This window comes from Vespa mandarinia, chromosome 2 (assembly GCF_050613455.1).
Source record: "Vespa mandarinia isolate Hongniang chromosome 2, ASM5061345v1, whole genome shotgun sequence".
In the NCBI taxonomy this organism is placed as follows: Eukaryota; Metazoa; Arthropoda; class Insecta; order Hymenoptera; family Vespidae; genus Vespa; species Vespa mandarinia.
In genome coordinates, this window is record NC_140811.1 from 6,703,178 (window position 1) to 6,731,097 (window position 27,920).

Below are 27,920 nucleotides of genomic sequence, written 5' to 3' on the forward strand. Positions count from 1 at the left end.
ATATTTAATTTATAATCTATAATTCTAATATCTAATAATTTATAATTTTATTAATTTATTTCCTTTTCTTCGGAGAAATTAAATAATATTATTTATATATGTTGAATAAAAATATGCTTGTGATATTTATAAAAACTGTGAGTGACTGCTAATAGTTAAAAATATTAATTCGTCTTCCAAACTTGAACTTGCAGGTTTTCATGATCATTATGATAAATACTTCCTAGAAGATTGTCTAATCCCATTATTATATATACTCTATGTGCGTAATACATACGTAAAGATATGTAACATTTGTTATTATGACCTTGCGATCGTGAAAGGAAGGAAATTTAGCTAAACGAATCAAATATTAATAATTAAGTTATTATGATAATATGATAAGTATACAATTAAGTACATAGAGATGATATAATTATTTATGATATTACTCATATTTGTTATATATATATATATGTAACATATATCGATATGTTTCAATTTTAAGATTATTGAATAAGATTACAGTTGCAATTTAATTATAGATTATATTTATTATTACAATAAAATATATTTGATCTACAATACAATAATTTGTTTTATTGAACGGATATGAGATCGTTGATAATTTATTTAACTGTATTAATATTAATATAATACATTGAAATCTACGATATGAACGATAAACGAACTAATTTCAATTTAGTCCTTGGATACCTTCCACAGCATTCAAAAGTTCTGTTTTAAAATATTACGTAGATCTACATTCAACATGGCCGTTGGCCAAGGACCAATAGGAAAATGCGTATTAAGTTCCTTTTACTCAGCACTGCTCATAGCCAATGAAATAATGTTTTCGTCCAATCGGAAGGATGAGTCGTCTACGACAAAGAATATTAGCTGTTTAAAAAACATGGTAGCTCGATGCCTGAAACATTTTTTTCTCCAATCTGTGACTAACTTAGCCTGTTTGCTACTAACTCTTCGAATGTGTGCGTGAGACCACTCAGCTGTTAGTTGTATAAGTACATGACAGGAGATATTCTGATCATAACAATTCGCGCGGCGTATCTTGTCAAAACGAAACGACTTGTTATATCCATCGTGCGATCGAGTTTAGTCTCGTGACAGCTAACTACGAAAAGTTATGCGCTTGTAAAAAAATGAGGACTGTGTTTGGTACGTCTCATGTTGCTTTGATAATCGTTTTCTAATTCGACATCGAACTTGTCGAATGAGAAGCAGTGATAAAGGAAAAATCGTTAATAGGAACTTGATTGCATATAAAAATGGGAAATTGTCTAAAACGCGCGGGAGGCAGTCAGCAGGACAATACCACTTTGCTCAGCAGCAATCCCGATCCTTCAATGATTGGAAGTTCGTCACAAGATGCACTCGGACCTCAAATACCTTATAATGTAACTCTATTTTATTATTACTATTTATCGAATGTTATTTTATTAATCGGCAGACGTTTAGACAAAAAGAAGATTTATTAGATTTCTAAAAATTTATTACTTTCGACAGACACAAATATTTTTTCTTTTTATTTTTTCTTCTTCTTCATTGTTCTTATTTCACAATAATCTAAATAACTATGCTTTTCTGTAATGAAAGCAAATCGCCGCATAATATATTTTACTTTAACATAATAAATATGCATTAGAAATAAAATAATCATTTTATAGGAAATTATGGGATCTTATTATCCTGTAACAGCGACAAGAGAACATCGTTTACAGTCCAATTTAAATGTCTCACGTGGAATAGGAGTTGGACTTAATTTAGGACTTGGCGTTACATCTGGTAGTATAAGCGAAGAAGAACAGCAGGTACGAATTGCAAAGCGTATAGGACTCATACAACATTTGCCCATGCGACAATACGATGGAACAAAGAAAGGAGAATGTGTAATATGCATGATGGAGCTTATGGTAGGAGAAGAAGTTCGTTATCTACCTTGTATGCATACTTATCATGCAGTGTGTATCGACGATTGGTTACTCCGTTCACTCACTTGTCCATCATGCATGGAACCTGTAGATGCTGCTCTCATTAGTTCGTATCATCCTACAACTTAATATTACAAAAAATATACTGGAGTAGTTCATCGGAAATCCGATTAAACTACATTAAGCAAAGTGACTTGAAGAATTGCTAATTTTATCATTACATACAAATGCTTGATTATGGAAAGACTATTCGAGTTAAAAGCTAATTATATTTACTACTGTATATGATATATATGCGCCTGTGCTAATTGATAAGAATATTCATACAGTGAAATATTTCAATTGCAAGTATCCTTTACATGATACTTTCTTGTTACAAATGAAATATTCTATTTGAGCTGAAAAAAGGAAGATGTTTTATTCCTCTAATAGAAGCGTAATACCAACATGATCTCTCATAAATTATCATGTATGTATTATTTTGTAGGAATATAATATATTCTTATTATTTTTTTTGGCCTGAGTAAATTCAAATCAAGCATATAAGTAATATGGAAATACAATTTAATTATGTAGACATAGATCTACGTCATGTTAAAGTAGTCGAAACATGGTAGGAAAGTGTATGCAATTGTGGTAAACATAAACAATAGGGGACTATATAATAAATATAATTAATTAGTAATATCTTTTTTTTTTTCAAATGTTATCTTTATTTTTTCATTACTTCTTATGTAATTGCAACTTTTCTTAAGAAGTATTCACATATAAATAACTTAATTTTGAGAAAAATGTAACCATAAATTTTATAGATTCTAATTTACTTTTAATTTGTTGCATAATCCCCAATTGTTGAGAAGTATGCAGTAACTCATTTGTATTTCATTCTTATTCAAGCATAATCAGACTTTTAATCAGGATTGATTGATAAGCTTCTGAAGAATTAGTTCTCTAAATATGAAATGCATAATGTGATCTAGTAAATTATAAGTGTAAAGGTGCAAAACATCGATGGAATCTATATTTTCATAATGAACTTGACTTGTAAGCATTTTAATCATTTTATTAACTTGAAATCTTGGGTGCATTTTTTTTCTTATATTTCATAAGAATATTGATGATTACACTATTATGTAATGAAGCATTACAAAATTCATACAATTGCACATTGCATTGCATCCACATTGTTAATGCTTCCTCTAACAAAGATAAAACTGAAATCGATATAATAGTTATTATATCTTTAACTTTTATTAATGGTTTATTGTCTCAAACTTGTTACTGCAACTATAGTTATTTTAATACTCTGCATTATATAAGGTAGCTGCAAATTAACATTCACGAAGAACTATATAAATTAAATTTCGTAATATCAAAAAAATACATATGGTTGCGGTGATTATTTTTCTATTGTTGAATTTGAGATCTAGATTTACATAATACACATTTTATAGAATATCTTTTAGCTTCAAGACAAATCAAACAATTACAAAAATGTGTATCTACATAAAGTGATCAATGGAACACCTAGGCTTGACTATAAATTGAATAGATTTGTTAAATCATCTTTTACATTAATGATAAGTCAAAGAACAGGTAAATAATCTATTTCTTACACCAATATATAGTATGAAGATTTGCTGTCCAGAAAAATATGGCTAAGATGGACATGAAAATATAATTTTAATATTTTATGACAGCTTAATATGTAATACCGCTAAGTTTTTGTTTAAATGGGAATATGAAGCTGTGAATTAGTGATTTAATGATATAAAAATATACATATAGTGATTTAATACAAATATAAATATTTAGTAACAAATTTCGTTTTACAAAAATTTGTTCTACCTTTTCATTAATTTAATATTTCAAAGGTTATCATAAAATGGCTGCTTTTCAAATTATATTAAATAGAAAATTTTACTATTGAAAAATATAAAATTAATGAATGAATGCGTGTGTATGTTTATTACACATTGTTTTTGTGAGTACTTTTTTTAATGTATTTTTAACATTTTTTAAATTCTTTATGAAATAATCAATTAAAATGTAAAAATATAGTATCAAAGAGTAAAAGCCATTTAAGATAAATGTAAAAAAACTATTAATTCTCAAATATTGAACAATTTTTTTTATACCAAATTAAAACTTACATAAAACTTAATTTAAAATATAACGTTTTACACACAATAAAAAAAGTCGCATGATACTCCAAAGCAGTAAGACTAAAAGTTCATCAAAATGTCAATATCTTTAATTTATGAAGACAGCATGATTTTTGTCAACTGGTAAGTCAATGCGACAGAATAATGATAATTAATTCTTTCAAAGTTTATAAAATCTTTAGTTAAACGTAAATACATTAAAATATATATAATAAAGTATTTAATAAGTGAATACTTGGGCTTCACACCCTGCGTGGAACATACTCAATACAAAAACTTTTGTACACTGTTTTTATGTAAACTCTTGTTCTTTGCAAGAAAAAAAAATTATAAATAATTTCTAAATCTTAATATAATTATTTTAATATAGTTCTTAATATTTCTGTTGCCACTTGCATTGTTTGATCATCCACTAATACGATATCGAACTCCTTCATATAATTAGCCAGATTTTCTTCTGCCTACAAAACAATATTAAAATATTTCCAAATTTCTAAATTTATTTAAGGAATAAATTAATCAGAGAGGATCTTACTTTGTCATACAAAAATCCAATTTTTAATACTGCTATTGTGTCATCCATACCATTAACCATACTTGCATCTCCAGTTGTATCACCCATTAGTAATACATGTCGTCTTCCTTCAATAACTTTAAAATATTCTTGCTCAAGAGCATGTTCATTTTTATTAAAAACATGTATTAGTTTTTTGTTTTTGAATCCATCTATTTTGTTACCATTATATTTAAGAAAATTCGATATAATTTTAACATTATTAAAGAAAACTTTATGACATTTTAAAACAGCTTCTACAACATCTCCTAAACCAGCACTAAATACAAGAACTGGTATGTTAGCCTCATATAACTTTTCCAAAAGTTCTTTGGTACCATCACGTAAAGGTGTACCATATTTTTCTGCAACTTCAGACAATTCTTTTGGATCAAATTCTATTCCTTTTAACAATTTTTCAGCAGCTATCATCCAATCGCTCATAGCTTCTATTTTTTCTTTTAAAGGTAAATCTGGATCAATTTCTATAGGTCTGTATTTGTGATATAATCGTCTAGATTCATTCATATACGCAGATGGTAATTGATTACATTTTCCAAATAAACCTAAAATTTAAAATATAAATACAAGCAATACAATATACGTTAATACAAATGACATTTATACAAAAATTAAAATATCAAACATTTGTTATAAAATCTTATATAAAACAGGATATATAAATCTTATATGTTTAAATATATTTAGGATAATATGTATATGCATATAAAATATAAATTACCGAAGCTGCTAAGTACCAATTTTCCATCAACATGTTGTTTGGTCAATGTTAAGTCAAAATCTGTGACAATCTGTCAAACATTTATAAATTTAAATTTATGGATGTACTCAATGTAAATTTTAAATCTGTTATTATGAAAGAAAATAATTTCATAAATGTACCTGTAGATGGTCTGCTCCATCACGCAGCATAATATTAATAATATTTATCGTAGCTTTTGTATCCTTGATATAAACATGTTTTGACTTTAAAACAGGAAACTGTAAATGATAAAAACTATAACATAATCCATTAATAAACTTCATATATAACATATGTAATTTAAGGTACGTACGTCATCGATAGTAAGTTTATCGGGCATCTTTCTGCAAAAAAAAAAACTGAAATTGACAAAAATAATATTTCTCAATTGAATTAACAACTAAACGTTATTGAATCTTCGCTCTTAAAATATTTCTTCAGTGCTCTCAATATAACTCGTTTATCCTTGACCTAGTAAATTACTAATCCACCAACCCGAAAGACTTAAGGTCGATTCATACATTTGAGTTCAATTTCCGTTTCGATTGTTCAATTGTTCAAATTATAACACTATTGTATGTAATTTAAATATACATATTTAAATACTTTCGTTTAATCTCAAAATCTCTGATCGTCATATTTTCTTTATTATTCTAGTTCGTCATCAATGATGTTTATTTTTAATTACTGACGGAATTTTGATAATTTGCAGTCTTTTGTACATGAAAACTAATATTGAATAGACGAATATGGTACAATTAATTTATAACTGGAATTAATTACGAGCTGTGATGTAGTAATGAAATGAGATCTGGGTTGATACTGAACTGAAATGTATAAATCAAATTTAAGGCGATCATCTATCGCGTATTTGTTTACTATATTATGAGTTCTTATAAGTGGGAGGATCACCGATGAAGTGAGACAACAAACATTATTTTTGTACCGGCATCTCAACCAATCTTGCAGGCTACCTTCGAGTAGGCTACGAGCATCACGTTACAAAAACTTAATGGTCTAACAAGCAGAAACTTACAATATGTTCATCTTCTAAAAAAAATTAGATCTCAGCGCGCTATTGTCGAAAACATACGTTATACAAGTGATATTTTTAAAATGACATTTTTAAACTTGCGATAAAAACGTCAGCGTATTATGTTACAGCTGAAACGATTTTCCTTCGCAAATTGCGATAATCTTGTTCTATAAATAGCCATATAAATTTTTATCTTTTGTGAATAAAAATCACAATTTTAAAGTGCTAATCACGTCTCTTTCGCGATGGTCTCCGATTCCTTTAGACACGCACTTATTTCGTCGTGCGCAAGGTGTTATACGCAAGTGGTTAAATATGAAACTACAATCATTGTAAACACACATAAGATTAGCATATAACATATTGTTTAAAATATTTAAGAATCTATTAAAAATTGTCTTAGATTTTTAGGAATATATTAAATTAATAAGTTTACGATTTCTTTTTAACCATTAAATAATGTATTATAGCATGAGAGTTAGCATTTCATTTTATTATTTTATTGAAAGAATTGTCGCGCATGCGCATAACAAATAAAATTCTCTATTAAGCAAGAAAATAATATTGTTTATATCGTAATGTTTTCAGCTTTTTCCCGATCTAACTAGTAATATAGTTTCATTACATATAATGATCTATCAAATTTCTTAATTTGACAAGTTGACCAACGATACTACATCAAAATTTCCATTAACACGTTTCGTATCGTGTAAAAGCACGTATACATTCTACATTGAACTTTCCGTAGCTATTTCAAATTCTCTTTTTAAAAAGAATAAAACTATGTATTTATTAAAATAATTTCTTGAAAATTAAATTTATTGCTTTGTTGTCTTCTGCATCTTAAACTTTACCTTTTTTTTTTTATAATTATGGTTTTTGTATTATAGTACAGATTGTAAAGGCATGCGTTAGAAGCAAAACAAATTTAATCGGAAAGCGGCCTAAACGAAATGTCCAAAAATCAGACTGTCACGGAACGTGTTAAACTATTGGACATCATACTGTACAAAACAAAAATCGACATGGATATATACATATAATTTTTTTATTGTATTTCTTATTTGATTTTTTTTATAACTTCAATTATAACTTTCTGATCAGATTCTTATGAAAAAAATGTAATTTTCAATGGCGCTGTAAGCAAGGAACTTTAGAACAATTCTGACACAAGAAAATCCGCTCTTTGATATACATTGACTTGAAAGATTAGTGATTAATAAAAAGTTGTCGACTTCAAATTTATCTTGTGAAACTATTAAAATAATATCGACAAATATGAATGAAGACAATTCCTCTAAAAATGTATCAGATTCGGATTCTGTCAATTATTCGGTTATGTTAGATTCGGGCCAGTTTGACAATAAAGAATTAGGTACAATGAGAGGCGATAGCATAGGAGATACTGTTTATAGTGCAAAATGGATAATTAATACGCTTATATCTTTATCAAAGGTATTTTCAAATCAATGACATCTATATATTAAATCTTTGTACAAATAATGCTATATCATTGATTATTTAGGTACAAGATGTTGGTTGGACTCAGGAATTAGAAAATGATTTGTGTATATTATGGGATATGACAGCTGAAAAGGACATAGCCATGTATTTATATGAAAATGACTTTTTGAAAATAGTTGAAGCTTCTTTAGAAACTTCTACTGTATCTAGATTAACAGTATGATTTACCAATTTTATTTTTATCAAAAACATATACATTGTCTTAAAAACAATGGAGAAAGTATATGTTGTACATTATAAATATATAGGCCATTTTTTGATCAATCCGAGAAAACTACTTATTTTTAGGAGATATTACTTGGTATTATTGGGAACATGAGTTGTCAAACAAATATATTAAAATCAATGGGAAATAATAAGCAACTTGTCAAAACAATCTGGAATAATCTTTTATCAGATGATACAGAATCTTTACTTCAAATTTTTAGGTTATTACAAGCAGTGGTTTGGGATATTCAAAGAAATCCTGAATCTCAATGGGTAAAAAATATTAAAGAGTGTGATTTTTTTAGTGACATTGTGATTTTTGTATTAAATAGTTCTACCAATAGTAAGTATTATACTGTCTTTATATTATAAACTGTATATTATAGCAATTGTAAATTTTATTTATAAATGTTGTAGATGATCTACTCGTTACAACTTTAAATTTACTTCTTTCAATTTCACAACTAAGTGATACCAACTTTCTGTTAGAATTATTTAACACAGAAAAACTGGTTTCTGCACTTCTAGAGTGTTTTATGCAAGTTATTCCACAACAAAAATATCTTTTCTCAGAAGCAGAATTAAAAATAATAGAAAAATGGCTCACCGTATTGTCCACTGTAGTAAAATTTCAACAGATAACAGCAAACAATAAAAACAATAAAGACATTATGAAATTAATGGAAATTATACTTAAGATATTACAGCCATATAAACATAAAAGTAATTTGATTCCAATTGATGAGAATTCTGCATTGTGTATTCAGGAATGTATTGAAATAATATTATACATTCAAAAAACTAAAACATGTATTATACCAGAAATAAATAGTATTATAATAAACATCATCTGCAAACTTAAATCAGGTATTTGTATGATAATATTAGTAATTTAAGATATTATCATATATTAATTTCATATTGAGATATTATCAAATTTTGCAGCTGAACAAGATGAATTTAGAACTTATCTAGATGACATAACTATTGAACTTATTGACTATTTAGAAAGATATTGGGTAGAAATGTTAGAAATATATACTACTGACCACATAAAAGATATTCTATGTATATGTAATAAGCAAATTGCAAATAATTTCGTTGAATTCATTAAACTACGGCCTAATGTATCACAGTTTAAATTAGAGAAGTTATTAGAAGCACATTCTTGTCTCTCTTAAAATAAATATATTAAACTGAATGAAACTTAAATGAAACAAATGGATTTTATATATTTAAGAGTTAAGTTATTTAAATATATTCCATATAATTTCCTAAAAATAAATCACAATAATCACATAATCCCTTAGACGTAAAAAATTTCATCTTCTCCTTTATGCTCTTTATCTCTTTCTTTTTTTATATTTTATAATAATTCAAATATAAATAGTTGTCTCATCGAATAAAATCGATTTACCGAAAATTTTACGGTTTATTTCATATTTTTATATTTTTACGAAATATCATATAAGTAAATAATTTTTGTTTTCTGAAGTGAAAAAATATTAATTTTTTAGTTACTTTCTACATCCTATGGAATATATTATTAACGTACTTATTTTCATTATTATATCTTATTATATATATCTTATTATGTAATATAATAACATTATGTAATATAATAAGATATATATATATGCATGAAAACTCAAATACATTTATAATACATTGTTTGAATTATTATTAAACGTGTAATATTATCGTCGTGACTTTTATAAATTCAATAGAATAGATAACTTCCCATGCGCATATACGTAATTTAGTTATTTTGTCTGCTTATCCTCATATGATCCCTTTATCAGTTTGAACTTTTGAATTAGCGTTGAATTGCTTGCTCAGTCGTTGTTCTACATTTCATAAGAAAACATTAATACAATATAGATCGATTTAAAAAGTACAAGAAATATGACGGTGAATTATTCAACATTTTTTTCAAAAATCGCTCTTAGAAGAAGGGGAAATCTGATTCGGCAAATAAGTAAGATTTGAAAAATATTTTATTTTTTATAAATCTTTATCTCGCTCAATTATAATTATTATAAAAATTTCACTAACATGATATATTTTATTATAAATTTTAGCTGAGATTTACTTAAATAGTAATAATCCCAATGCAATAAATTTTGCTGGTGGAATGCCAAATACCAATACTTATCCTTTTAAAGAATTGGACGTGATTTACAAAGATGGAACAAATTCGAAACTTGAAGGTCAAGATTTAGCATTAGCACTTCAATATGGACCTGCTGTCGGGTAAAGAATTAAAAAATATTTTTTATTTTACAATTATATAATATTTTTTATTTTGTCGCAACATTTTTTCGTAGATATTTGCCCTTGATAAAAAAGTTCCGAGAATTTCAATACAAGTGGCATAAACCCAAACAAAAAAATTGGGACGTAATATTTACTTGTGGTTCACAAGATGCTTGTACCAAAATTTATGAGATGTTTATTGATGAAGGTGATCCAATTATGGTTCAATCACCAACGTATACAGCTACTATTAATACAGTAAGTAGATAAAAATTTTTAACTACATTTAAATTAATAATTATAATATTATTTATATATATATATATATATATATATATATATATATATTTATTTATTATTCATAAAAATGAAAATAATATTGTAAATAATTTTTAAATAGTTTTACGTTATTTATTTAATTAAACATTATTATCTTAATAAAATACATCGATAACATTTTTTTTTTGTTTTAAGTATAATATTTTATCATCTCAAGCGATCTTTACATTGCATTACTTTAAAAGGTAACCGATATCTTTACGAATAGTAAATATTTGCTGTTAGTACATAATCAACTGATACATTACATTTACAATATACTTTTCTTTACATTTAAGTAGAAGATAAATTGTAAGAAATATTTCTACTTTGGCTAGAATTAATTAATAATTTATATTAATGTTATTATTTCTTTTTTTTTTCTTAACGAGTTATAAGAAATCCTTTGATGGAAACATTTTGATGTATCTCTTTGCAGTTAGCATCCTTGAATGTTGATTTCATAGAAATTAATCAGGATGTTGATGGTATTATTCCTGAGGAAATAATTAAAGTATACGAAGAAAGATTACGCGATGGAAGGCTATTACCGAAGGTAAATAAAATTAAATTAAATCAAATCAACTTCAATACTATAAAAAAAACTATAGAATAATTTTGTTAAAAATTGTATCTTGTGTGATTCTTGTGAAACTTATAAAAATTATTATTTAGTTAATATACATCAATCCTACTGGTGCAAATCCAACGGGAACTATATTATCTGAGAGCCGTAGGAAACAAGTATATGAATTGGCGCAGAAATACAATTTCCTTATTATAGAAGACGATGCGTATTATTTTATTAATTTTTTAAATAAACAACCTACGTCTTTTTTTTCATTGGATATCGACGGACGTGTAATAAGATTGGATTCTTTTAGTAAAATTATTAGCGCAGGTATGCGATTAGGTTGTGTCACAGCTAATACTGAACTATTGAAGGCGTTAATGATGCATATAGAAAATAGCGTTTTACAAGCCTCTTCATTATCACAGGTAAATAAAACACTTCCAACTATTATTATAATGATAATAACAAAAAGTATTATGTGAAAATTGTCAACAATCTCTTTATTTCTCAGATATTTTTGTTTAAATTACTTGATTTGTGGGGTCAGGAACGATTCAATCAACATTTAAAGAGTATTCAAGATTTTTATCTAGCAAGACGTAACATTATGCTAAAAGGAATTGAAAAACACCTTACAGGTACTTGAGACCACTTTATCTTAGTATAAAAAACATCGCGAATAATCCTTATCGGATTTAATTATAAATGTTTATGACTTTTAATATAACTTATAACTTATAATTTTTAATTAGGATTGGTCGAATGGACAGAGCCTAAAGGTGGTTTTTTTATATGGCTCAAACTAATCGGAATTGATGATGCATCAAATTTTGTAAAGGACAAGTGTATGTCCAATGGTATTTTCGTAATTCCTGGAAATGTATTTAATTATGACTTTAATAAGCCGGATCAACACATACGTTTATCTTATAGCTATGGAACTGAAGAGGAAATTGAAAGGGTCAGTTTTTTTTCTATGACTTGTTCAGGTACAATTTCAAAAGGTAAGAAATATTAATAATAATAATTTTGTTGTTATGTGTAGGGACTCTCAAAGCTGGCAGAATTGATACATAAAGTCTCTAAATGATCGATTTAGAGGTATATTTTACATCCTTTTAACATTTTAAGAGGTAAAGGAATAGAAAATGTTGGAAAAATAATATAGAATATTCTTATTTTAAATAAAACATAAAAACAACAATTGGCAATTGAGTATTTTTAATCTTACTTTTCTATTATAAATATTTTGTTCGGAATACCGTTAAAAATTTCAGTTACATATATACTTACATATCATTCTAACAAGTACCTGATATACACATGTATTTAATGTACTAGATGTATAAGGTTACTATATATACTGCATTCACAGTATGCACGCAATATTAACTCTTGCATGCAATAGAATCGATTGTTATCGTCAAGTAATAAATATATAAAAAGTTTATATTTATTTCTTAGAAAATTGCTCATATACGTCCATACGTATGAATGTATGTATTTATATATCGTAAGAAAAAGATTCAAATATTCGACTTAAATCTATAGTTAATACGATCATAATCCAGATTGTTATTGTTTTGTTTTCTATATTTTTCAATAGGTATATATCTGATAAAATACTTATAATATAAAATAGCCAAAATACATAACATACATATAAAGTAGACACAATGGACGCTGACGAACTAATGGATAAAATTATTAATATCATAAGATGTTTGTTTCATTAAATATAATAGAGTAGAGTACCAATTAATCTTGTTAACGAAGGATAAAAAAAGAGGTACGAATAACTCAAGAACATTAATAATCTAAATGAATTTTCATAATTATTTTATTAGGAGATTGTTATATATACATACATATATATATATATATATATATATATATATATATATATATATATATGTTATACATAGTCATATATATGTATATATATTAACATATAATATCGTATATCTTCGTACTCATGAGTATATAAAAGTACAGAAAAACACGTGGTGTTTTTAAGAAATTGTTTTATTATAAAGTACATAAGTTGTATCGATGATAGCACGGGATCACGATATTAATTCACATTTGACTGTTGATAATGGACACTCTACTGTATTAAATTTAATATCGTGAAAGTATGAAGAAATAACTTAAATAATTGTTTCCTAGAATTGACTAATTTCAATTTGAAACGTAAATGTAAAAAAGAAACGTACGTGTATTTTTTCTTTTTTTACTCATTCGAAATAATGTTACATATAGATCTATCTAAAGGTAATCTATTTTCAATTACATTTATATATCGCACGTATAATTTATCTTTACCACATATTATACGGTTAATTATAGAATCGTAAAGAAGCGAGGTTTTTACAACGATCTTATACTTAAAAAAAAAAAAAAAACGTTGCAACAGAAGAGAACGCAGAAAATAATGATAAAAATTACCAGAGGAAATTGTTCAAGCACAAATTATCTAAAACCTCCTTTTACTTTCTATTGAATCAGTCGAAAATACCCGCAGAGCAGTCTGTTACAATAGCTTTTGCTTGTATATAATATAATGCATACGCAATACTTACTATTGACAATAAAACTACTACACATCTATTATTTTCTGGCAACGGATTATTATCACATCGTTTTGGATGCTGGTCATCAAAAGTTCTGACTATTATGTATTTATATGATTTTATTTACGATCGACACTGTAAACAAGAATAACAAGAATTTCAATATGACTTTACATTAAATACTTTTCATTATACTATGACCTATGCATTGGTCAACGTTATTAGGAATTCCATATGGCAGCGCCATAATTTGTTTATTATTTTTTTTTTTTTCTTCTAACGAGTAATTCATCTCAAATTTTATTTGTTATCAATAATATGAATCATCCTAAAAAGGACATGAAAATCCTTTGCTAAACAATACTTTCATGCCGTTTGATTGATAAAAAAATTTCAATATGTTAAACTAATTCCATATGATGACTTTCGATATAACTATAATGACTATTTTATTACTATTACTATTTTTATTATTATATTTTTATTATATTTTTATTTTTATTATTATTATTTTTATTATTATTATTATTATTATTATTATTATTATTACTATTATTATTATTATTATTATTATTATTATTATTATTATTATTATTATTATTATTATTATTATTATTATTATTATTATTATTATTATTATTATTATTATTATTATTATTATATTTATTATTATTATCATATTCGATTTAAGTTGCTTATACTCTTATGTTATTTTTAATTCGACATTATATATTTCTGGCGCTGCGAACGATCCTTTAGAAATTTTAATTTATTTTAAATATTCATAATGCTGTATGGCAGATGAATATATTCGAATAATTAGAGAAATTTGTTTAATTCAGTCGCTTTGACTTTCGTTGAAAAGATTTTTGCCGACAAAAACGGGCAAATTAACAACATATTAGCGTAAGTCTAGCGCGGCGACTTAACTCTAAGCGTATTATGTTAGGAGGAAATGTGGAAATTAATCCACACAATGACTTTAGACAATATTATACGTCATATATATAGGTTAAAATATTTCAGTCCCTAAAATAAATACTCGGAAAAGTGGGATTACAATCCTTCAGAATGTTAGAACAGTACCAAAGCGAAATTCATTCAACTTATCAGTACAGCGCAATATGTCTTTCGCGAACACACATTTAAGTTATAATAATAAAAAGTTACTAAGGACATAATTTCAGAATCCGTGCACTAATAATTCAATCGAACAACGTTAACACGCATTCCTGATCAAGTTGAAGAGTTTGCTTCTCAAAGTACACCTTAAAAAAAGTATCATTGCTCTCGTTGTTCATACTGCCCCAGTCTTAGAAATAAAAATGAGGCGTTACGTAAATCTATGTATATTGATCAGAAAACGATACTTTCTTTCTCTTTACACACATATATCAGAATTTCTATTAGAAAATAATTCTCGTTTACTACATATAGCTATTGCTCGATGAATTGGTGTAAGAAAAACCTTGAAAATTCAATGTAATGTGAAGTATCATATTTTCATATCGATCTGATATCTATTCGTGCCTTATTTCTTATACAATTATCATTTCACCTCATCTTTTCCCATTGGCCAAATGCTCGGAATTCATAAATTTCGAACAATACATATTATTTCAAATACCATATACTACCAGATACTATCAGATGTGATATTCCCTAAAAAAATTATACAAAATTTATCGAGTCCGTTATGTAATACAAAAAAAAAAAAAAAAAAAAGAAAAAAAAATGGATCAATAAACGATAGTTCCCATTAACAATATTATTAATACGATGGATAAATTCTGAGCAAACGGCTGAATATTTGGAATTAATATAAAAATAGATGTCTCGCGTGTTTAGTTCATAAGAAAAGTGGAAGAGAGGCAACGAAACCGTATACTCAAAGCGTGTACGGATACTCCGCGAGATAATTTTTAATAATTGGTGGCAGATTTTCGGTAGGTAACTTGCTTCTGTTGACGGTCAATCTTGCCAAGTGAGAAAGGGATCTAACTTCTTTGACCAAAGGTTTCGTGAGGTAGATTTGACTGTAAAGTTGACCGCTAAAATCGACCCAAACCTCTCTTCTATGCTCATCCATTCTTTTCGAATACTCAACGTAATGTTCTAACATTTTGATAGGACAATCGAAGAGCGGCATGGCAAGAGCGAATCTTGGTTCTGCATCTAGCCTAAAGCGTCTAAGAAAATAGTGTACTCTAACGGATGTTGGACCCCTTTCAGTTTGCACAGAAACAGCAAAGGTATATCTGCTGTCGGAGCTATCTCTCATCAACCACTTGCCAACGGCAGCGTTCTTAAGAAGACTCTCACTTTGTTGCCAACTTAGACCCTCATGATACCATCCGCAAGTTTGAAGAATTTTTTTCACCTCCAATAATTTCGCTCTATCCTTATCTATCAAGTAGGTATCAAAACCCCAAGGGATGACCCAGGAAACAGGTGTAGTTGGTGCTTCCTCTCTTCTTTCGGTATTATTGTAAGTACTCCCATTGTCGCAATCTTTCATGACGGAATCGTTTCTAACACAGTCATTCTCTGACTCGATGATACCACCACCGTTGAAATTGTTACAGTTTCCGATACTCGCGGAACGTTCAGAACAGTTGGAATTCGTTCTAGTTGCCGTTATATTCACAAAACATTGACCTAAATTTGCTGGCAATTGAACAGTAGCGTTCACTTGAATCTGAACACCGCTAGAAGGTTGAAGAAGAGATTCGTGATCGTTTGAATTCTTTGAAAAATCTCCTATGGACGGATTAAATTGCAACCCATTATTAACCATCATTATGTTTCCTTGACAAAGATTTCGAACGTCGTTGTGTGAGCAATCAGACTTCTTTTCCATATAACCGGACTGCGGACGCGAACAGAAGAGCGGATCTTGAAAGGTATCTCGATGTCTTGTTGTTGGCTGCTGTCTTGGTGGTAGTTGTTCTTCTTTACTGTGAAACCTGTCGTGTGTTCGGGAATCTTGCTTGTGCGTTACTTTGATACTAGAAAATCCAGAATCATCCTCGCAAAAATTATAACGTGGTCTATCGAAATCTTCGTCGATCGGTCGTTTTTCCGAACAGACTTTCGACGAAGAACTCCTCCTGATACCCGGCAATTCTTGACATCCACTTGGTGGTATCAGAGTCATTCTATTCGAATAAATATTTTCGAGATTGGAGAAGGCACATCTGGTATTGTCGATTTGTTCGTCCATCGTCGACTTCGCAATTAAACTGTCATCCTGATCGTCCGTCGACATTTTCGTTTGAACAAGACACCCCCCGCCTGATAATTTTGGACGAATTTCGACGTGCGGTGTCTGTACTAGGACGCAAGAATTTGTGCTTTGAATGAAACAACCTCCTGATTGTATACTGGGCGTTGATATCGTCACGCTACCACCTGTCAGATCGCAAGTAGTCGTTATACGACATATCGAAGGTGACTGACGATCTTCCATTTGCATTTTCTTTTGATCATCAGACAGATCAGATCGTGGACACTTCGTTAACCTCTCCGATGAATTACAAGTCGAATTCTTCATCGGCTTATTGTTATCACACGTTGGACCTTTCGCCGAGTCGATCGTTTCGGCGTCAACGATTCTTGTGACGGAACCGCAATGACGTCCGTCTGACTGGATAATAGCTGGCCCGTGAATGATCGTTGGTGCATTTATCACACAACCACCACCGCTGGTATATCCTCTGGGCACCAACATACCGCCATAGTAAGCCGACGTTTCCTCGAAGTTATTGTCCTTTTCCGTTGCTCTCGGATCGCAGCAACCGGTCGCCGGGAACCGATGGCGACAATTAGGACACATCACTGTCAGCATCTTGAAACTTAATTAGCACGCGTCACCGTCGTAGAGTGAAGTACAACATTGGTGGCAGGCCGTCACCTAAAATCATACAACGAAGAAAATTAAACGTTTTTCTAAACGTAGATCTAAGAACCTTGCGTGTTTTATCCAAAATATGCGCAATTTGATTACGTACACTTCACTTTGTTACATATTAATGTAAAAAAGAATTTCTTTTTTTTCTTTTTTTTATGACCAAAGTCATTATATCTATACGGTCGAGTTATCATCGAACGTGATACAATAAACGTGTGTTCCAGCGTGACCGAAGCTTCTAAGCAACGCAGGAAGTAAGTAGTTAGGTACTTCTAGGTAAATGGACACGCACATGCAAACACAGAGAAACGAATTCGTATTAAAAGACATGTTTCACGAATTCACGGTGTTTGTTCTATTATGTCGTTTCGATAATCTATTTTCAAGCATCGAGTTGGTCAAATATAAGAGTTTATTTATAAACCTAACATATGCCTTGAATCGAGAAATTTATTAGAAGCTATTTTTTTGTTCGACAGAAGCGAAACGAAAAACTTCCGCTTCTTTTGGCCTTTACCTCACCTCTTCTTCTCTTCATCAAACGATTCTAGATTCTCGTGCTTCCGGTAAATGAAAGAAACCTTACCAGGTATATATATATATATATACATATATACCTATATATATACCTATATATATATATATATATATATATATATACACGTTGATGGTAGTTAATGTTTTTACCACTTTTCTCCTTACCACACGAACCATTCTGACATATACGCGAATTATAGAAGTTATTATACTCTTTTATGAAGTGACGTGATTTTCTCAGAATATATTATTGACGGTTTACTACGAACGGAACGGCGGAAAGTTACAGGAGTTCTCCCTTCGATAAAATGCGACACAACGGTGTGCAAGTCCCGAGTATTGATCACAGGAATGATGATTCGCGATGGTAGTAGGCGAATATCGAAGAAGCATAGAAAACTTGCACGATTTTACTTACCTGTTTTATGATAAATATATATATATATATATATATATATATATATATATATATATATATATATCTGAAATATCATTTCAAAAAATTCTTTCGGATTGATTTTTGCATATATAAAATAAATGAGATTAAAAAAAGATGATTACATAATTTTCAAAGAACGACGAAGAACAAAAAGTTGTCCCGATCGATGAAACATTTTAATTTACTATGTGCGTAATAATACAGAAATATTACCGAAGATAGACTTATCTACATAAAAAAAAAAAAAGAGAGAAAAAAAAAGAAAAGAAAAAAAAAACATTTATACGAAAAGAAATCGATTTCGATTTGAATCTCGAGAGGTTATTTTTCTATAATCAAAAATAAAATGTAAATACGTCAAGATTTCCTCCGAACAGTTCCATTTTTTATCTTTTTTTTTAATCGCCATCTTTCCCTCTCATCCACTCTCTCTGTTTTCTCTCCCTCTCCCCTCTCTCCCTACCCCTCTCTCTCTATCTATCTATCTATCTCTATCTTGGTACTTTTAATTCTGTAAATCGAACAGAAGCGTGATAAAAACGTCACGAGTAAATTGCGTAAATCTTTCGAATGGAAGAACTGTACGGCATCTATATCACGATTTCTTAGTACTCGCGTGTTTTTGCGTCTATCCAAATAGTCTTACGCAACAATTTCAACGTAAATAATCGACGGAAGCGTAATAGAAAGAGATAGAGAGGAAGAAACTGGTGATCGAAGTGATCATCTAAGAACAACGTTTCTCTCTCTCACTCCTCCTCCCCCTCTCTCTCTCTTTCATGAATACAATGCTCTAAGAGTTAGATGAACAAGAGAAGAGGTTGCTGTGGGCGGCTTTATAAGTCGTGTCATAAAAGAGCATCCGAATACTGGCAAATATGAAAGACACCACAAAGATAGATAGAGAGAGAGAGAGAGAGAGAGAGAGAGAGAGAGAGAGAGAGAGAGAAAGAGATATGTCCATACAGACAAGAGAGTATATAAGAGCTTATTGTGAGCATGTAGCCACGTGTGTGTCCGTGATTTCGTAGTATTAGTGGAGTAGCGCGAATGGCCGCTTCCACGAAGTCGAGTCTCGGCGTTCTGCCTCCAAGAGTGTGAGGGAGAGAGAGAGAGAGAGAGGGAGAGAGAGAGAGAGAGAGGAAGAGAGAGAGAAAGGAGCCGATCCGGTGTCGCAATGCCAAAACCTCGACCCTGTCCCGCCTTCTATATACGAGTCCCTTCGTTTCAACTCTCGTCTCACCCTACTCAACCCCTTTCTTTATTATCTTTTTTATTCTCATCTCTTCCCCTTTCTTCTAGAACCATATATATATAAGTATAAAATGATCAAAAATCGAAGATCGCCAGCTGACTTTCCAACAAATTTCTTATGATCAAAATCAAAAATAACTGCGTATTATTATTTTTATTATTATTTTTATTATTATTTTTATTATTACTATTATTATTATTATTATTATTATTATTATTATTATTATTATTATTATTATTATTATTATTATTATTATTATATTTATTATTACTTTCATGATATAAGATAAATAAACGTTATTTATAAATCCGTCATTCTTCGTTAATCTTAATGATTCTCAAGAAAAAGTAAACACTAGTTATTAGTTCCAACGCGCTGACGAAAGTATCAAATCCATTCATTCTATCGCATTGCACCGTATCGAAACGTCGTGACACTATCAACACAATGTGACGTCAATGATAACTTTCGGAAATATGTCATTTGTTCGCAATCCGTACGAGAATTATCGCATTAACGTGAGGCTCGTTTCACGAGCAAATGATTATATCCTATCCTTTTTTATCTTTAGGGTCCATGGAATTCCGAAGGTGTACATTACGCGTATTTATACTCACGCTACTTCGAGGAAAAGTGATATCTCATTGGAACCACTCGGTTCTCTTTGCGAGAGAGAGAGAGAAGTTCATCTCTCTTTCTCTCTCTTTCTTATTAAATGAAATTTTTCAAAATTCGCGCTATGATATTCCAATAAAAGATTAATAATAATAATGATGATAATGATAATGATAATGATAATGATGATATAATAATAATAATAATAATAATAATAATAATAATAATAAAAATAATAATAACAATAATAATAACAATAACAATAATAAGAATTACAATAATAATAATAATAATAATAATAATAATAATAATAATAATAATAATAATAATAATAATAATAATAATAATAATAATAATAGTAATAATAAAAATAATAATAATAATAATAATAATAATAATAATAATAATAATAATAATAATAATAATAATAATAATAATAATAATAATGATGATGATGATGATGATGATGATGATGATGATGATGATGATGATGATGATAATGATGATAAAATAATAATAATAATAATAACAATAATAATAATAATAATAATAATAATAATAATAATAATAATAATAACAAGAGCTAATTTACAATAACAAGAAAGAGATTGTAATGTAAAACAATTTATAAATTCGACGAAATGATCACGCAAGCCTTCATCAAAATCGATGACAAATGTCTTTCGGAATCGCGATTGGAAATCGAGCGATGTTAAGAATTGTTTCGTATGTAAGTACAAGGTACGCTATCATATTCTCAGATGTATATCTAACATTTACACGTATAAGCATGAGTACGTAAATTTTAAAGGACGAAACGATATCGAATAATACTTAGAATCGTATTTCACGAACGACGTCATGAGTCACGTCAATCACACGTAAGAAAGATCGATCGCACAATCAATAGATTTCGTGTCACTGAATCGCAACATGAAATTCATCATCCTTCTTACGTTTAAGTACAACACGTCCCATACACAAGCGCGCGTGTACACACACACACGCACACACACACACACACACACACAATCACCCACGTATACAGATATCGAGCTGTAAAATTATCAGCAACCGTTCAGGGAAAACCTTGATAGCGATCCCAGCTTACTTCGAATCGCTTAAATCCTTTGATAGTGATCTACGATACGATGTTACCGAGAATGAGAGAACGTGCGAAGGTTGTTCCATTAACGCGAACGACCTGCCCATTCTTTTTTCTTTTCTTTTTTCATTTTTCTTTTCTTTTTTATTTTTTATTGCCCTCTTTGCCTTACTTTTTTTTCTCGTCTTTTCTTTCTCCTTCTCTCTCTCTCTCTTTCTCTCTCTCTCTCTCTCTCTCTCTCTCTACCTCCTCACCCCCCTCTCTCACGTTCTAAACGTCATCGTTCGCAAAGCAGCCAGCCGCGGAACACGCGGCGGTGGGCGTGGACCTCCTACCGTTGTGCCTTTGAAAAAAAATTCGAACACCGTTCGAGAGGTTTCTTTTCCCCGAACTCTCCTTTTACACGTTAACTACGACCTCATTTGGGTTCGTCGTGCTCCATCCCCTTTTCGTTCGTCGTTCGCCACGATAAATCGTAGGAAGGAGGAGGAGACAGAGCACGTTCTTCTCTTTCCCCTTCACCCTTCTCTAAGCTACTAACGGCGCGACCTTGCGATCGTTCATCTCGACGCATTCGGAATATCGAGAGAACATTTTAAAAGCGGACCAACTCGGAGAGAAGCGCAACCCAGGGGAGATGAGGAGGAGACGAATAAAATTCGCGGAACTGCCCTACCATAGTCTCTCTACCTACTTTAAACTAACTACTACTACTACTACTACTACTACTACACTACTGCTACTACACTACTACTACTACACATACACACACACATATAGACACATATGTACACACCTCTCTCTATTTATCTATAACCTTTATAACTCGGCCCTGTCGCGTAGAATCTAAAAGCGTATTAACAAGAAAATAAGAAATTATTTTTGGCGCCATTCGCGTAGCGCCGCGACGCTCGACTTTTTAAATAAAACGCGACACTACGTACACGTGACTACGTGTCGTTAGACGATAATAGGATTCACTCGCGCATACGCAGACGAGTTTCGTCATACCGGACTCGACTTAGCATTTATTTTTGTACGGTCTTAATAAGTCTCCGATTAAATTGGAATCGTGAGAGACAGAGAGAGTTAGAGGGAAAGAGAGACACAGATAGAGAGAGAGAGACAGAGCAACGCAAAAAGAGGGAGGGAGAGATAGAGAGACAGAGAGAGAGAGAGAGAGAGAGAGAGAGAGAGAGAGAGAGAGAGAGAGAGAGAGAGAGAGAGAGAGAGAGAGAGAACACGATGTATTCAAGTCCACTCTCTTATCCTTCGAGATAATGAAGGGTTTGCATTTCCAATTATTTAAGAATTGGCGAACATCAATATTACAATTTTGTAATTCTTAGTAATCAAATATATAGTTAGAGCGAGACATTAAACGACGAAAATAATAAAGTTCGTGCTCGGACATAAATCAAAGTATTAAAAAAAAAAAAAAAATATGTTATTAACGTTACTTTTAACGATAATATTCCTTTGTTTTTTTTTTAAATCAAGATAATGACTAAATTTAATGGGTCAAATTACCTCAAATATAAATTGTATATATGTATACACGTAGGAGGCGGCGGCATTTTCGCGGGTTTCGTTTTAAAGATTGCGTGACGTCACTTTCAAGATAATTCCGTCCTCCTCTTCGCTCAACGAACTCTTTCGTTTGTCCGTTCTCTATTTATCTCTCGTTTTCGTAGTTGTACTCTTTCTTGGAGGTGCGCGCGCGTGCTCTCTCTCTCTCCCTCTCTCTCTCTCCCTCTCTCTCTCTCTCTCTTTCTCCCCCTCTTTCTTTCTTTTTCGAGCTCATATGGGAGAAACTCGACGTCATCGTCAGAACACGCACGTACGTGAATGAGGCAATTTCTAACAAGCGTGTGGTCTTCTCTCTTGTCACAGTGTGCAACATACCTACCTAACGTGCGCTCTTATTCGTGCTGTGGTGTGAATGCACGTTGAGTAGGTTGCATATATATTTTATCATCATAAATGTATTTAAAAAGGAACAAAAGAGTGGGAGGGAAAGGTAGAGGGAAAGAGAGAAAAAGAGAGAGAGACACCTTGGATTCGTCCCTATTATGAACATAATAATAGAATAATGCGCCATTGTGCGTAACGTTAAAGCGAAGTCGACGTATTATTAGATATTATTATTAGTCTTCCCAGGAAAATCGTCTTCCTTTTTTTTTCTCAGTATTTCACGCCGATAGGCTTGGAAGTTGTTTGGCTCGTTACGCTTACAAGCAACAGTAGGAAAGAATGCAGGTATAAAATGATGCGTAAGCGGAGGATACAACACTCTTCTCTCTCTCTCTCTCTCTCTCTCTCTCTCTGTCTCTCTCTTTCTCTCTCTTCTCTCTCTCTCTCTTTATCGAAAGAATTTTATAAAAATAAATAATAATATTAACGGTAACAATAAAATATAACTAGTTTTGTTTTCTTTTTGTTTACCCAACAAATTCTCCTTACCTAAACGCAATTGATTTTGAATGACTTGAAATATTTCGACTTTTTAGCTTTTATTTATTTTTTTTTTCCCCTACATTTACCCCTTATCTTTACGCTTCGCTACATTTATCTTAAGTGGGAATAAAAAAAGAAACTCTAAGGCTGCTTCCGAGAACACAAGCATTTCCAATTAGCTTGTAACATCAATGAATATCCGAAAGAAAACACTAACGAACTGGTTTGATAAGGTTCATAAGAATGCATTTAGCGTAATCGATTCTACGAAATCCTTCGTGGCTTATAATCTTAGTAAAGGCAACGGTAATGACGATTTCACGCTAAACGTTGCGTAGTCACATACAGTGCGTGCGCGTGTTATGCGTTTCCGAGACATTGATAATATTATCAAATGGGTTAATTTCACACGAACGTCGCGATATGTTATGTGCAAGCAAACAGAAAAGAGGAAAAAAAAAAGAAAAAGAATTAAAAGGAAAAGAAAGGCAAAACAAACATTATTTTACACATTTTTGCTAAGCGCACTTCTAACCCATTTACAATGAAATAAAAAAAGAGAGAGAGAGAAAGAGAGAGAAAACAAGGAAAAAGAAAACAAAGAAGTAAATTTGTTTGTATCCTTCCTGGACATTCGCGTTTTCGTCATTTCGCTCACGTTGATCCGATTCATCTTACGTACATACATACGTACGTACGTATGTACACACACGCGCACACCCATACACATGTATATACACATCCATGCATACGTCACTCGAAGCACTTCGTATGCAAATACGAAACGATGGAACGATCGTTGTAGAACTTAATAAATTCAAGTAACGGTGTAACCGGGATTCGTTTACCGAGAATCCGTTTTTGATTCGAAAAAATTCGTCGACCTAATGAATATTCATTGGATACTATAATAAAGAGAGAAAAGGAAGAAACATCGAGTAAATAAAAAAAGAAAAAAAATGGAGATCAAATGCAAATGATTCTCAGATTTCCAAGACTAAAGTGCTATTGTTAGAAATCATAAAATCGATTCGTCCAAGTAAAATAAAGTCATGAATTCTACAATTTTAGAGTAAAAAATGGCGGAGGAGAGGAGAGGAGTAGGGAACGAGGAAATTTGGTTCGTCACAAAACGCATACCATTTCCTAGTAATACCTCTTTTGCTTGTCCTTGAACACAAACGACATTCTGTCAACCTTGGAACATATTACAGTACTGCTACATACATATATTTAACTAGTTATTCTTTTTCCTTTACCTCGTTTACTCGGTATATCCACTTAATTCTCCTGTAAATTTGATCGCTACGACCGCGAAGAGAAGGAACATCTCCTTGGAAACGCGAATGAGAGTAGCAAAACGACTGATATTAGCTCTTCTAAGAGTAAACGCGCGAGCTAACGATTTTCACGACCACCAGCGTGAAACTAATAAATAACAAGAAAAGAATTACGATCGGCGTTCTCGGTATTATTACGTAAAACGTCGACACGGTCTTATTGTCTATGTTCCGTTTCATTTCCTCCATCGATTCTAACGGAATTAAAAATTTTTGCATTTCAATTGCATCGCAACGCATCAACGTACATACGTAAATTGAATAAGTTAATTTTTACGGTCTAACATTCTATGATATAAGATATAAGTGATTATCAGATTGACTGTTTTTATAACCGTCTGTCTATTGTATGCTATTTATATAATGTATACTTCTTTCTTTTTTATACACACACACGCACACACATCTGTTGATTTTAAAGGGTAACGATAATTTCAAGATATTCAATTCTAAAAAATATCTTAAATTCTCACAAGAGATCAAAGTAAATAAAACATTGAATAAGTTAATAGAATATTAAATTCTAATAATATTATCGATTTAGGAATTACTTTTATGATTTTATGTATTACTTATACAGTGTGAATTTAGAATATATTTTTGTATACGCAATACTTTAATACTCTTTATATTCTTTCCAATTAAGAAATTTCTTTATTTTGAGGTTAGGAGTTCCATAGTCACACAATACTACAAACATATCCTATGCATAATCTGTAATGTTCTTTGAGTCTTGTAATAAACTAAATATCAATAAACATAAATGTTTCTAAATTTTATCTGCTACAATTAATATTAACAAAGAGAAGTTTTCTCAATTGCCATTGTATCGGATATAATACAATTCGAAAAACGAATATATAGATTTGATTCAACAAAAGAAGAAAAATAATTCTTTTGCAAAGAGATTATCTATCTTTCTACTAGCATGCATATTTTAATCTATGCTTCATATTGTATATTTTATATATTTTTATGTTATGTATTTCTTGAAAAAAGTGCTCATTTTTTTATAAACTTTTTTCACGTTTTATTATCTATTAAATAGAATCTCCAACTGGTTGAAATGTATGTAATCATATCTTATGTATCTCCAAATACTATAGAAGAATAAAGTTTTACTACAATAATATAATAATTTGTTCATTCGCTTACCAATTATTAGTTCAGTAATTGTCTCGTCCAGATCTGCTGTTCCAAAGAGTGCATTCAGGAATAAAAAAGAAGAGGAATAAAGCAGCGACGAATTGTCTCAAGGAGAAATTCTCAGAGAACTTTCCTCGAAATACATTTGGCTCGCACGTTTATAATTGCTTTCACCGTTTCCAAGAATCGTTATACTTTACAGGGAACGTCGATGGGGGTCACATATCACTGTCGGACACTCTTAGTTGTACACCAAACGTACGTTCTAGACAGGAAGAAAGTCGAAAAAGAAAGTCTCTCGGTTATATCTTTTAAGAGAGCGTTAGAAAGAACGCCATTTCGATATATCTTGTAGCCCGTTGAGACTTCCCTCTTTCCGTTTCTTCGAGGAACGACGTTGAAGCAGCTCGGCGAATGGGAGAGTGGAAAGGTATATAAAGAGAAAGAGAGAAAGAGAGAAGACGACGAAAAGAAATAAATCGAGATAGAGAAAAAGAGAAAAATATGGTGGATTTCTAAGAGACTTTAAGACGTCACGAGAAAAAGAAGAAAGAAAGAAAAACGAAGATACGACCTTATCCGCGAGGATTCTCCACGAGCGACTGACAGAGCGACTCCACTGAATGAATGTATAATTACCGACGCGGCCGCACGCGGCGGTAGGGTAGACGGAGTGGGGATAAAGTACGGGAGAGCGATTGGGCGAAAGACGGTGAGGGAAATCGTGGAAAGCGGGACAGTGGCTCGATGAGGTCTGAGAAGCCTCGCTTATTGCTGCCGCCGACGCCGTCGGCGAGTGTGCAAGGGCCGAAGGCTCTCCCCTTCTTTCTCTTTTTCTTTCTTTCTCTTCTCTTCCTCCTATTCTCTCGATCCGTATACGCGCGTTTAGGCGAAAAGGTTTATGCCTCAGGGAAAAGTGGATTCCGCCTAACTGGTTTACGTACGAACTCGCTCGCATCGCGTCATCGTTCCTATCTACGGAACTCGCGTATATATGTATGCACTGTTCTGTAGCGGTACGGGCAACGAGCCATCCTCCTCTGTCTCTCTCTCTCATCTGCGTTACGATATCCAGAGAACGTCAACGATTTCGCACGAAATCGAATGTCTACTCGAACGCGATATAAAGCTTTTTAGGAAGACCCTCTTACGATAGAAGTCAAATTCTTTTGATAGAAACTTTAGATAAGTATTTATCCGAAGATTTAACCTTCTA

General features: G+C 30.9%; 5 protein-coding genes across 13 annotated transcripts; 3 read left to right on the forward strand and 2 right to left on the reverse strand.

Annotated features, from left to right (window-relative positions):
• The first annotated feature begins 900 nt into the window (after nt 1-900).
• Rnf11 (Ring finger protein 11) lies at nt 901-3,891 on the forward strand. 2 transcript variants are annotated; one of them, XM_035888309.2, is made up of 3 exons: nt 901-1,158; nt 1,249-1,397; nt 1,668-3,891. In XM_035888309.2, the coding sequence occupies exons 2-3, from the start codon at nt 1,269-1,271 to the stop codon at nt 2,058-2,060; spliced, it is 522 nt and encodes a 173-aa protein (XP_035744202.1). In that variant the 5' UTR covers nt 901-1,158; nt 1,249-1,268; the 3' UTR covers nt 2,061-3,891. The 2 variants fall into 2 exon arrangements, with proteins under 2 accessions (XP_035744202.1, XP_035744201.1); XM_035888308.2 differs by having other exon boundaries at nt 904-1,397.
• A 157-nt stretch (nt 3,892-4,048) lies between these two features.
• cN-IIIB (cytosolic 5'-nucleotidase IIIB) lies at nt 4,049-6,884 on the reverse strand. Of its 4 annotated transcripts, none has more exons than XM_085664926.1 (6): nt 6,449-6,884; nt 5,726-5,771; nt 5,553-5,651; nt 5,392-5,461; nt 4,632-5,215; nt 4,049-4,557 (listed from the first exon to the last, which is right to left on the reverse strand). In XM_085664926.1, exons 1-6 carry the CDS (start codon nt 6,457-6,459, stop codon nt 4,453-4,455), a joined length of 915 nt encoding a protein of 304 aa, XP_085521052.1. In that variant the 5' UTR covers nt 6,460-6,884; the 3' UTR covers nt 4,049-4,452. The 4 variants fall into 4 exon arrangements, with proteins under 4 accessions (XP_085521052.1, XP_035744196.1, XP_085521053.1 ...); XM_035888303.2 differs by having other exon boundaries at nt 5,726-5,756; nt 6,449-6,883; XM_085664927.1 differs by lacking the exon at nt 6,449-6,884 and adding an exon at nt 6,359-6,448 and having other exon boundaries at nt 5,726-5,756.
• Nucleotides 6,885-7,365: 481 nt separating this feature from the next.
• LOC118451587 (uncharacterized) lies at nt 7,366-9,450 on the forward strand. The gene is made up of 5 exons (XM_035888301.2): nt 7,366-7,903; nt 7,974-8,129; nt 8,261-8,522; nt 8,597-9,046; nt 9,125-9,450. Exons 1-5 carry the CDS (start codon nt 7,727-7,729, stop codon nt 9,358-9,360), a joined length of 1,281 nt encoding a protein of 426 aa, XP_035744194.2. The 5' UTR covers nt 7,366-7,726; the 3' UTR covers nt 9,361-9,450.
• Nucleotides 9,451-9,907: 457 nt separating this feature from the next.
• On the forward strand, nt 9,908-12,974 carry LOC118439560 (aromatic amino acid aminotransferase DDB_G0287711). Of its 2 annotated transcripts, none has more exons than XM_085664671.1 (8): nt 9,908-10,157; nt 10,261-10,432; nt 10,507-10,693; nt 11,193-11,309; nt 11,429-11,752; nt 11,839-11,965; nt 12,080-12,331; nt 12,934-12,974. In XM_085664671.1, exons 1-8 carry the CDS (start codon nt 10,085-10,087, stop codon nt 12,957-12,959), a joined length of 1,278 nt encoding a protein of 425 aa, XP_085520797.1. In that variant the 5' UTR covers nt 9,908-10,084; the 3' UTR covers nt 12,960-12,974. The 2 variants fall into 2 exon arrangements, with proteins under 2 accessions (XP_085520797.1, XP_035717149.2); XM_035861256.2 differs by lacking the exon at nt 12,934-12,974 and adding an exon at nt 12,373-12,531 and having other exon boundaries at nt 9,911-10,157; nt 12,080-12,288.
• A 1,579-nt stretch (nt 12,975-14,553) lies between these two features.
• On the reverse strand, nt 14,554-27,652 carry LOC118439683 (uncharacterized). 4 transcript variants are annotated; one of them, XM_035861591.2, is made up of 2 exons: nt 26,714-27,652; nt 14,554-17,813 (listed from the first exon to the last, which is right to left on the reverse strand). In XM_035861591.2, the coding sequence occupies exon 2, from the start codon at nt 17,745-17,747 to the stop codon at nt 15,789-15,791; it is 1,959 nt and encodes a 652-aa protein (XP_035717484.2). In that variant the 5' UTR covers nt 17,748-17,813; nt 26,714-27,652; the 3' UTR covers nt 14,554-15,788. The 4 variants fall into 4 exon arrangements, with proteins under 4 accessions (XP_035717484.2, XP_035717485.2, XP_035717486.2 ...); XM_035861592.2 differs by lacking the exon at nt 26,714-27,652 and adding an exon at nt 25,478-25,624; XM_035861593.2 differs by lacking the exon at nt 26,714-27,652 and adding an exon at nt 23,292-23,310.
• Nucleotides 27,653-27,920: the final 268 nt, after the last annotated feature.

Bases quoted from the DNA above. Each gene is read 5' to 3' on its own strand.
- LOC118451587 (XM_035888301.2), top strand. From the start codon at position 7,727: ATGAATGAAGACAATTCCTCTAAAAATGTATCAGATTCGGATTCTGTC. The intron at 8,130-8,260 runs GTATGATTTACC...ACTTATTTTTAG, and splicing joins CTACTGTATCTAGATTAACA to GAGATATTACTTGGTATTAT. The intron at 8,523-8,596 runs GTAAGTATTATA...TAAATGTTGTAG, and splicing joins ATTAAATAGTTCTACCAATA to ATGATCTACTCGTTACAACT.
- Rnf11 (XM_035888309.2), top strand. From the start codon at position 1,269: ATGGGAAATTGTCTAAAACGCGCGGGAGGCAGTCAGCAGGACAATACC. The intron at 1,398-1,667 runs GTAACTCTATTT...ATCATTTTATAG, and splicing joins GACCTCAAATACCTTATAAT to GAAATTATGGGATCTTATTA.
- LOC118439560 (XM_085664671.1), top strand. From the start codon at position 10,085: ATGACGGTGAATTATTCAACATTTTTTTCAAAAATCGCTCTTAGAAGA. The intron at 11,966-12,079 runs GTACTTGAGACC...ATTTTTAATTAG, and splicing joins AATTGAAAAACACCTTACAG to GATTGGTCGAATGGACAGAG. The intron at 12,332-12,933 runs GTAAGAAATATT...ATTTTTCAATAG, and splicing joins TTCAGGTACAATTTCAAAAG to GTATATATCTGATAAAATAC.
- cN-IIIB (XM_085664924.1), bottom strand. From the start codon at position 6,272: ATGATCGCCTTAAATTTGATTTATACATTTCAGTTCAGTATCAACCCA. The intron at 5,652-5,725 runs GTACGTACCTTA...TATCATTTACAG, and splicing joins ATAAACTTACTATCGATGAC to TTTCCTGTTTTAAAGTCAAA. The intron at 5,216-5,391 runs GTAATTTATATT...TTTAAATTTTAG, and splicing joins ATTGGTACTTAGCAGCTTCG to GTTTATTTGGAAAATGTAAT.
- LOC118439683 (XM_035861591.2), bottom strand. From the start codon at position 17,747: ATGCTGACAGTGATGTGTCCTAATTGTCGCCATCGGTTCCCGGCGACC.